General features: G+C 37.9%; 1 protein-coding gene across 1 annotated transcript; it reads left to right on the plus strand.

The window, feature by feature from the left end:
• The first annotated feature begins 10069 nt into the window (after positions 1 to 10069).
• Positions 10070 to 11327, plus strand: LOC113353140 (cytosolic sulfotransferase 12-like). The gene has a single exon (XM_026596836.1). It carries the CDS (start codon positions 10085 to 10087, stop codon positions 11114 to 11116), a length of 1032 nt encoding a protein of 343 aa, XP_026452621.1. The 5' UTR covers positions 10070 to 10084; the 3' UTR covers positions 11117 to 11327.
• Positions 11328 to 11680: the final 353 nt, after the last annotated feature.

Consider the following 11680-nt stretch of genomic DNA (forward strand, 5'->3'; position numbering starts at 1 on the left):
GACATATGGAGCTGAAGATTTGGGGTAATGGCATGTATGATTGCATTCAAAACGTCGGAGTTTTGCTTTGCAATAAGTATCTCGGCAGGGGTGTATTCACCAATGTTCTTGGGAACGTTTACATCTCCAACTGCCACAACGGGAGGATCATAGCCATTAACAACATATACCCATGATTGAAAGTCACGCGCTTGAAGAAAAGCTCGCATATCAATTTTCCACCATAAGTAATTAGAGCCATCGAAGACTGGTGGTACGTTAATAGAGATATCACCTCTGTACATAGAGTCAGATCGCTACAAACACAGACTTGTAAGGTCTTAAACGTGTTTGCCTGCTATGATACCAATTGAAAAAGCGAGGGTCTAACAACCACACCCAGTATTTCTATTAGCAATCTGTATGGAAAAACTCCAATATAATTTCTAGAGAATTAACTAGACAGTCAGACTCAATCTAGATAAAAGTGCATCAAAGATTTTATATCTCAATCTCTCGATTTGATATATACTTGTAGATGGGGAAAAACGAGTTGCTGGTTTTTACGGAATTGAGGAGACGACCGTGCAGAGGAAACTCCTTGAACCGAGCAAACTGTCAAACCTCACACAGATGCGCTGCAAGAAGGGAGTGCATTGAATTCTAGAGATCAATCTGTAGGACTCCGGCCTAAACCAAGACAATAGTCGTTCCAGAGTCACAAGAGAGGATGGGTCGATCTGTAGGAGGGAAGCTGAGAAATATGTGAGATCAATGGTGATCGAAGATTGTAGGTGTGTTGTGTATTCTGCGTAAAAAAGTTCTGAATGATTGAATTTACTCAGTTGAGAGTGATTGCTCAGATGATGAGTTCTTGTAGACGAAAAATAGTTTGTATGAACCTTCTCCTTGAAAGATTCTTGTTCTTCAATCGTGATTCAAAGAATTATTTATATTGCTATAATTGTAAACACCTTGATCCCATGAAGTGTGACAGTTGCTGAAGTCAAATATTGGGGAAGTGGGAAACTCGTATCAAAACCAGTTGCTCATCGTGCGGAGACTTGGTTGATTTTCCATCCACTACTTTGCTAACTCCTCCAACTGATTGCACGAATTGCTCACATTCTCGTCGTGTGTATGAACGCACGTGCCGTAGACCGCCATACCAAAACCCTAGTTAATATCCCCCCATGTGACACAATTGATGTCTCGTGATCGTGGAGTCTGCAAGACAGACGTGTATTTAGTTAGTCAGTTGCTGACTTCATGGGACGATGAGTCCTTGTATTGCTGAGTCGAACGTGATTTTCAAATGTTCTAGGAATTATGAGGCGAACGTGTCTGTTGAGACAGAGGTATAATTCTCGAATAAATGTTGATAGCTAAAGTGAACAAATATTGTTCATTTGATGAATCGTTGAATATTGATAGTTGAACCAATATTCCTCAGTGTGAGCAAATGTTGCTCATCTAAGCGAATGTTACTCATTTGATGAATTGTTGAATATTGATAGCTGAACCAATATTCCTTAGTTCAAATATTGCTCATATGAGCGAATGTTGCTCGTTTGATGAATTATTGGTAGCGGGACCAAGATAAATATTAATTTAAAATACTGGAAGCTGAACCAAGTATAATTAATTAGGGTGTTGATCATGGGATCAACGTAAAATTATTAGTGTTTGAATCTGGAATTATGAACCTTGGATTCGAAACCCTAATTTCGATGAATTGATGATTTAATGAAAATCATCCACAGAGTGAAAGAGGGACCGGCTACATGGGATGATGAATCGACCATATAGCGCCCAGATGCTCAAGTGAGCAAAATACCAAAGTCTCTTGAAGACCAGTTGGTGAGAGGATGATTAAATGCTGGTTTAATCATTTTCTAAAATAATGCTCGTCCGGGCCTCAAGTGTTAAAACCTAATTATGAAGAGATGAGGGACCAACCAAGGGATCATGAAGCCGGCCCTAGTCATGGGATCGACTGGCGATCCTTTCATGAAGTTCCAAGTTGTTTGGAAGAGTTTTGGACATAATACATGCAATTGCGCAAATTAGGTCAAATTGTGAAAATGCGTGGGACCGTCTCCTTGCAAGCCAGAGCCAACCTTGGTCGGTCAAGGTAATATACTCATGTCACCAAAATGTTCGTGCCTCAGTCCTAAGAATTTTGATATTTTCTGATGTGCGTTTGAGCAACATTTTGAGAAAATATGAAGAAATCAGGGATTTTTGCTGAAACTGAGGAAACTTCATGAGATGAAGGAATAAATAATAATAAAATGAATGAATCATGAAATGTGGGACTGGATATGGCCATGTCATGGCCGGCCGACCAATGAGCCAGGTCCCATGGCACTTTTCCTAATTTTATAATATTTTTTATGATTTCAGGGAAATATCATAAAATCAAGGAGTTTGTTGAAATCAAGGAGTTTCCTTGAAGTGAAGGAGTTTCCATGAGATGAGGGAAACAAATAATATTAATAATAATAAAATAAGAACGTGTGGGACCGGCTTGGGAATGGTCGGCCGGCTAGGGACCGGTCCCGTGAACTTCCCTAATTTTATATTCTTTTCGTGATTTGAAGGAAATATCATGAAATTAAGGAGTTTTCATGAGATGAGGGAAATAATAATAAAATAATGAGGAATCACGAGGTGTGGGACCGACCACAACTAGGCATAGCCGGCCGGCTAGTAGACACGGTCCCACAACACCTTTCCCTAATTTTATATTATTTCCTTGATGTGCAGGAAACACCATGAAACTGATGAGTTTTCTTAAAATGAAGGATATTTGCTCAAATGAAGAGACTTTCATGAGATCAAGGGAAATAATAAAAATATGATAAAATATAAAATTGGGCATGCAACTGGCCACGACACGACCGGCCGGACGGTGGGCCCAGTCCCTTAGCGCCTTAACTAATATTTTATTATTTATTATTTTCTTCCTATTTTGCATAGGTTCATTGTTCCTTCGTGTTTTGAAATGCTCGTTCGTGCATTCAGGTGCTTGTTAGTGCATTATTGCTAAGTACACTTGCACCATTTTGGTCGGGGCTTACTCGAGAGCAGCTCAGATGCCCGTTCTTGAATATTTATCACTAACCCATGGGATTCTGTTGGGAAGACCATGAATTGAAGTGACGAAATATTATGAAGAATCGTAGAATATTTCTGAATATTCAGTTAACGATTAGAAATAATTAATCGATGGCTCTATACTAGCAGGCATGCTGTCTAGGAGCATTAATTATTTGAGGATTGAGAGATATGAGCTTGTTGAAGCACCATATTTCTTTTATATAGTCAGGGAACACATTGTTGCATCCTGAAGACGTTATTGCTCTATACTAGCAGGCAAGCTGTCTAGGAGCCGTCCAATCGTTCGATTCTATATAGAAGTAATTATTGAAATTGCTCAGTATTTATGAGATATGTTGTTGCCTCAGCTGAGAGACCGTACATCCACATATGCTATGAGAGACAGTATTCTCAGTCAGAGGTTCTTGTGGCACGAGCTTTCGACGAGAGACATGAGACTCAATACTCATTTGATTGCTGGATCAGGAGTATGTATAATTATGGTTTTACGATTTTAGCCTTTGTCGAAAATCCACCATCAACAATACTCAAGCAAATAGAAATCTGCGAGTCTTTATCAAAGAGAGATAACTTGGATGGTACCAAAGACCAATATCCAAGTGTCAATCAATTTAAATCAACAACCAAAAGGTCGGATATTCTAATTGATTGAACAACACACAACCTGTATTATTTCAATTATATAAACAAATAGAATGCTGAAAAGAAATAACACAGACACCAGAAATTTTGTTAACGAGGAAACCGCAAATGAAGAAAAACCCCGGGACCTAGTCCAGATTGAACACACACTGTATTAAGCCGCTAAAGACACTAGCCTACTTCAAACTAACTTCGGTCTGGACTGTAGTTTAACCCCAACCAATATCACACTGATCCAAGGTACAGTTATGCTCCTACGTCTCTGATCCCAGCAGGATACTACGTACTTGATTCCCTTAGCTGATCTCACCCACAACCAAGAGTTGCTACGACCCAAAGTCGATGACTTTAATAAACAAATCTGTATCACACAGAAAATTCTACGATAATAGATAAATCCGTCTCCCACGAATATACCTACGAGTTTTGTTCCGTCTTTTGATAAATCAAGGTGAACAGGAACCAATTGATAATCCGGACTTATATTCCCGAAGAACAACCTAGTATTATCAATCACCTCACAATAGTCTTAATCGACGCAGCGAAAAAAGATATTGTGGAATCACAAACGATGAGACGAAGATGTTTGTGATTACTTTTTATCTTGCCTATCGGAGATAGAAATATCAAGATAATTATTACAATTGTACTCGTACGATAGAAACAACAAGATCAGATCACACAACTACAAGAAAAGTAGTATCGGTCTGGCTTCACAATCCCAATGAAGTCTTTAAGTCGTTAACCTGGTTTGAAGAAGAAACCAAAGGTTAAAGGAGAATCAACTCTAGCTTAGCACAACTAGTATCAGACAGAATGTGTGGGGATTAGGTTTCCCAATTTCTAGAGTTCTCCCTTATATAGTCTTTCAAATCAGGGTTTGCAATCAATGTTAGCTTGGTAACAAAGCATTCAATATTCACCGTTAGATGAAAACCTGATTTAGATTCAAGCTAATATTTATCAACCGTTAGATCGAAAACATAGCTTGTTATACACAAATGAAATGCACGTTCCTGGGCTTGTGTAACCGTAACCAAACTTGTACATTAGTTGGTTCAAGAATAGTTAACCAAATGATTAGCCATATGATCACTTTCATATCAACCATATTCTTCTTCACCATAACTAGTTCAAATGACTCAAATGAACTAGTTAGAGAGTTGTTCAATTGCAAGGAAATATCATGTACTACACAAGACACAATTGAAGCAAAAACGATTTTATTCACATGAATCGGTTTATGAACTCTATAGACACGGTTTGCATTTGCATTCCTTAGTTTATAAAGATAAGTTCACTAAACATCGTTTTTAGAAATAACCTACTCAAGTTCGCGGACTGGGTTCGCGGACTTAAGTTCCCGGATGGAGTTTACAAACTCCAGCAGAAATTCTCGGGTTTGAGAACTTCGCCAGTTCACGGACTGGGTTCGCGGACTTAGCTCACGCACTACTCCGGTTCACTTGATCAACAAAGTTCGCAAACTTCGGTTCAAGCAATAAGGACTTATACATATATGTGTTTCCACAACAATGCTTATATCCTCCAAATGGTTATATCGTCTAAACTCTCATTTCAATCATTGAAACGTTCTCAGAGGACGTTATATAGTTGTTATTCACAAACCATTTTTCGTCAGAGCAATTTTCAAAGTGATTGAAACATAACCTTACTTTCATCAATAGGTAAAGATGAACTTGGCTAAAGCGAAAGCTTTACCAACACATATTTCGAGAAATAGATAGGCGAGATAAACTCGGCTCGAAATACCAAATGTCTATAATCTAAGTCTATATAGTAAAATGACTTTTGTCTCAAGATAGGAGATAAATAGAATTTTGAGTGATAGATAAGTTCAAGTCTCCGCATACCTTTTAGTCGATGAAGATCCACCGGTTCCTTGAGTAGTCCTTCGTCTTGTATGATGATTGCCATGGAGTTCTTGAGCTCAACTACACTTTCTATCCTAGTCCGAGACCTTAGCTATAGTAGACTAGAAATCAAGACTTATAGTTTTGATCACTCACCTTGACAAACATGCTTGAGATAGAAGCGCATGCGAGTTCGACCGAGCAATGCTCTAATAATAATCCAGTTGTCAAATTCATAAGAATCCTAACACTAGTCGAGCTAAAATCAGTTTCGGCATACCCGATGGTTAAGTCAGCCGCAGGCACGTTAATAGTGGTTTTCCCAAAATTTATGCACTAAATTAGGCTTAACCTCATTACAAAACCGCTCAAGTCCAAAGCCAATCACAATCTCTTTGAAGCATGCGCTCAAAGAGTACACAGTTCTAAAGGAGGCTTGGTTGGCACTGCAAAATCTTTGGAATCACTATACGTACCAAAACCTGAACCAAACACCTAATATTTTATCATTGTAATCTATTTCTAATTATTAAGATTATGGACCTACAATCTCTTAGAAGCATGCGATGAAAGAGTACACGGTTCTAAAGGAGGCTTGGTTGGTACTGCAAAATCTTTGGAATCGCTATATTTCCCAAAACCTGAACCAAACACCTAAACTTTTATTATTGTAATCCGTTTCTAATTATTGGATTGTGGACCTTTCAAGTTTCAACTATCCCAACTGTAACAAGTATGGTCAGCATTTACGGGTGTGACACCAACTTAAGTTGGTGGATAAAAATGTCACGTCATGGAACATTGCTAACTAAGAGTTTCAAGTTCTTGGTACAATATCTTTAAGTCCGAACACATATTCTTAAGAAGATAAGTAATTGTGTTTGTTTGCATCTGACTGGTGATCTGGATTTAAATATATCCCTGACTCGACACGAGTTAGATGTCAGAGAGTTTGTTTTCAGATTTTTCTAACCTCTGACACGGGATATGACTAGTTACCATTGTTAGTATAAGAAATACGTATAGTTTGATAGGCATATTTATATTCGTTATATAGGTATTATAAAAAAAAATCAATTGTGTAAAGTTTATGAATATCCTTGGTATAATTTGAGAGATAATTCACTTATAAATTTTAGTAGTAGCTATTATGTATACGGGTATAATTGTAAAAAATAATTACAGGGGTGTATTGGATCATGATTTATCTAGATAAAAGTAGATACTAGTTTCACCTGAATCTAGTGGATTTATAATGTTTCTTCAAGAATCTTTAAGATTCTTATAGATATATGATTCTGGATTATAATGGATTTCCTTAGGGGTAGTTAGATTTTTAAAAATTAAAGTATATTGAAAAATAAAGGTCACGATGATTCTCTTAAAATAAATACAAAAGTTTAGGTGGTGGCGTGAGGTGGGGGTTAATGTTTGTGGCGTGGCGGTGGCAGTGATGGATACTGGTGGTCGGTGGTGGTGGTGGGCGTGGTGGTGGTTGGTGTGTGGCGGTGATGGTTGGTGGTGGCAACGGTGGTCGATTGTGGTGGTTGTGCTGGTGTTGGTTTGTGGTGGTGGTTTGTAGGAGTGGTTTGTAGTGGTGGAAAAAATAGCATGTTGTGATAAAAAAAATTGTCCATAAGAATCCATGAAACTCTTATGGTTTGGGTTAAGATTGATATGAGATAATAACATACATATTTTTCCTACAAATATCCATAAGAATCCATATATATCTTGTCCCTTAACTATCCTATGAAATCTTAAATAAAGAGCTATTTTGCGTTTCCTCTCCTCCCAAGATCGCTAATTAGCGTTTCCTCCCCAAAAAGATTAAAATTAGTGTTTCCTCCCCTCGTTAGGTATTCCATCCATTGCTCAGTTAGCTGAGTCAGCATCTGTGCATGCGTGGCATAAACTGTACACGTGTAACTAGAAGTACCTAAATTACCCTCACATACTAATTTAATCTAACGGTTGTAGATAAAGTGAAATAATGAATGGTGGTGATTTAACATCCACAACACCATCTCCTATTCTTCCCATCGCTGTTAATCTTCAAAAACTTGTAAAATCATTCATCATCTCTCTTCTGCTCGGAAAGAACACACACAGACCCCTTCAATCATCACCAAACCCAATTACACAGAATTAGCACCAATCAAACATCATCTGTTGTTGTAGAGGAAGCCTTATGACGACCACCACTGCCTTCCATTAATTTATCCATCTTCCGTTCACATATGCAGATCCACATAAAACCACAACCAACACCATTTTTCTTCACATCTGTTCACTTTACTTCATTGAATATTCATCCATAAACTAGACATCCAAGCTAATAACTCAATCAATCAAACCATACTTATGTGGTTAACTCAAGATCGATTCATATCGAAAACCCCCAAATTCCGTTCCAAAATCAGTTGGCAACCATCATTAACAACCCATTTCACTTCCTTGTTCACGACTACACCTTCTCTATCTCCTAAATCAAACATAACCCATGTCTCCATATCATCACAGCTTCATGAACCTTCTCAATCGAACCCAATTGAATTTTCTAACAATAATCCCCAAATTCTGCTCAAACCCTAAATCTCATCCACTTTACTGTCAAATCCATATCCAACATATATTTCTCTTGTTCATTCCATTTCATATGAAATAAAGAAACCAAAGAACAAGAAAGAGACTTAAATTTGCTTATGCTACTAAAGTGGTTGTTGTTGCTGTAATGGAGGAGTCTGTGGTGATCGATGGATGTGAGATTAAGAATAAGTTTTGTTTAGTGGGAGTGGATCTGATAGTTGTATTTGCTATGGGTTTATTTGAAATCAAGATTCAAGACACAAGAAGATAACCTAGTTTCCGTAAATTTGATGAAGGAAACGGTGATTAATGGTAGAATTTGAATTATGAAGAACTGGTGTTGTTGGTTGAGGAATGCCGTGTTTGGTTGACGAATTATGAAGCAACCTTCTTAATCTTGGTATGAGGTTATTTTGGGTAGTTTACTAATAATTTTTTTTTTATGCCATGTGTGCACTGATGCTGAGTCAGCTAACCAAGGCTTGGACGGAATACCTAACGATGGGAGGAAACACTAATTTTAATTTTTTTGGGGAGGAAACGCTAATTAGCGATCTTGGGAGGGGAGGAAATGCAAAATAACCCTTAAATAAATAGAATACTTAGGATATTTGTAAAATCTAAAACAATCCTAATTGAATACCATGGATATTTAATGATTCCTTACATATCCTAATTGAATACCTAGGAGTTTTTAGGATACCCTCTAAAATACTCATCTCTCCTCCTTGCCTTGAGAATTGTGCAAACTTGAACTAGGTCATCTATTAGGGATCGAGGAGTAGTTAATATTAGTAATATATTACTACAACATAATAAAAACAGTTTATTTCCAAGGTTTCATGAATCTAGCGATGAAATTAACCTAGCCTTAGAGCATCCACAATCACTACCATAATTGGGGACTATATCCAAATTTGGCCTGAAATGGAGGCGTAGTGGAACTGACTAGAGGTATATTTCGTCTGAATTTTTAGGGTTTGGGACAAAATTTAGTAGCCGACCGAGACTATAACTAAATTTAATGGGACATAGGTATAACGAGCGTTTCAAGTTAGGCGTGAGTATAACACGCGTTTAGGACTAGGCGTGGGTATAACGAGCGTTTGAGCGTTAATACAAAAAGCCTTTGAATGGGACGTTGATATAAAATCCGCCAAACCAAACGTTCTTTATAAGTTCGCTTGAAATCAGGCGGTCATTATAAGTGCGCTTGACATGAAAAGTATGATCCCACTTTCCCAAACGAACTTAATACATCCGCTTGAACTTTGTACGTTAATATGATTAACGTCTCACACCAGGCGTTCACTATAGCCACACCTCACATCGTGCGTCCATAATATGCACGTCCCACACCGCGCGAGCACTATAACCACGCCCAAGTTTGAGGCGTTTATTATACTTGCGCTCAATATCAGACGTTCAATATATATCGGTCGGACTAAATTTTAGTCTTCTACCACTGCGGTTCATCTCCAAAAAAGCCAAATTTTTTTGGCATTTGGTCTGTTATTTGATCTTTAATTCCGGTCATGACTGTGGATGCTCTTAATACACCAAAGCTTATCGTGTTACTGTAGGTAGGACATAATTTTTAGGCAACATATCGGAGCATTATATCAGTACAATATCTTTTGTTAAATGCCACCCTTGCATTATCATGCCTTAATTAGGTATAATTATCTTTCACTGAATTAAGACATTTTACTGAATTTTCCAGCACCCAACCTTGAATTTTTTGAGGTTATAATGGCCAAGGATCAAGCCACATTTATTGTAAATGGATTCCGAATTATTGTACCTCGTTTCAGGATATTATATGTAACATGGATTCACCCTCTCCAAGGATCAAATATCAAGTTACCTACAATTGGATGGAAGGAAATTGCACAAAAACCATGACAAGCAGTGGCGATAGTAGTAGTTCGAGCAATGATGAATCTGAGAAACAACTCGCTTCTCTTCCCAAAGGCGATGGTTGGGGATTAGATGATAACCTCTGCCTGTATCAAGATTTCTGGGTCTACTCTCCACAACTAAAGGGTGTAGCTGAATTTCAAAATGACTTCGAGGCGTTTGATTCCGATATACTACTATCCACATTACCAAAATCAGGTACCATATGGTTGAAATCCATGGCGTTTGCCATAGTAAACCGCGCTCGATATCCAGTTTCTTCTGCAGAGCATCCGTTGCTTACTTCTAATCCTCATCATCTTGTCCATAACGTCGAGTATTATCAGTCTTTTGGTACTTGCAATTCTCTGTCGGATTTTGTTAGCACTCAGTATTCTGCTGATACCAGCAGGCTTTTGGCTACTCACATGCCATACCATTCATTGCCTGAATCACTCAAAAGCCATACCAGCAGTTCTAAGATTGTGTATTTGTGTAGAAATCCAAAAGACAACTTCATATCACTATGGAACTATTTAAACAAAAGAGGACCCAACATTACAAACCCATTTCCTATAGAAAAGGCGTTTGACCTGTTTTGTAACGGCATTTCATTGTTTGGTCCAGTTTGGGACAATGTCCTTGGGTACTGGAAAGCAAGCTTGGAAAACCCCGAAAAAGTGTTGTTTTTGAAGTATGAAGATTTGAAGAAAGAACCCAAGTCTCATTTGAAGAAATTGGCTGAGTTCTTAGGCTTTCCATTCTCGGTGGAGGAAGAGAAAGGACAGGTTATTGAAGATATATTGAAGTTGTCTAGTTTTGAATTCATGAAGAGTTTGTTAGTGAATAAAGAAGGATCTGTTAATGGACTTGGTTTTGAAAACAAAATATTCTTCAGGAAGGGTGAAGTTGGGGACTGGAAGAATCAATTGACATCTTCGATGGTTGAACGAATCGACGGCCTTTTTGAAGAGAAGTTGCGGGGTTCCGGGTTGGTGTTCGAAAGCTAATCAGTTGAACTGCGTCTCAACGGTATAATAAGTATAATGCGCAAGAGTGGGATGCATTTTCCGGACCAGTTAGCTATATGACCCACTCTTTTTTCCTTGTTGTTTTATTTTAGTTAATGCAATTGTTTCGTGTAGTTTAGGTTAGGTTTGTAATTTGTTCTATCAAATTGCTAATCCATGATATCATGCAATAATATGTTGAGATTATTAGTCACACATTGTTGGGTTATCTAAGATCCTGCGATTTACAATCCTATGGGCCATTCCACTTATTGCCAATTAGTTTTGTGTTGGATGCACATATTCTAACATAATATGTTCAATACTGAACACTGGAATGTCCAGTTAGATCTGCCATTAGTTTGTGGATTTGGTGTTTCTTTCATGAGTTCTGGATGTTAAATGGCCTCAAAATGTGACTCATGGTATAAAAGTTGCCTCGTTCAAAATCTGCAATGTGTCCAAACTTTGCCGCTTTGAGTCATATTCTGCCTAGACCAACTCATAGTAGTAAGCAGATGGGGTTCTAACATTGAATTCCTTCTGATGTGCCATCTGAGAAGC

Source organism: Papaver somniferum, chromosome 2, assembly GCF_003573695.1.
Source record: "Papaver somniferum cultivar HN1 chromosome 2, ASM357369v1, whole genome shotgun sequence".
Lineage (NCBI taxonomy): Eukaryota > Viridiplantae > Streptophyta > Magnoliopsida > Ranunculales > Papaveraceae > Papaver > Papaver somniferum.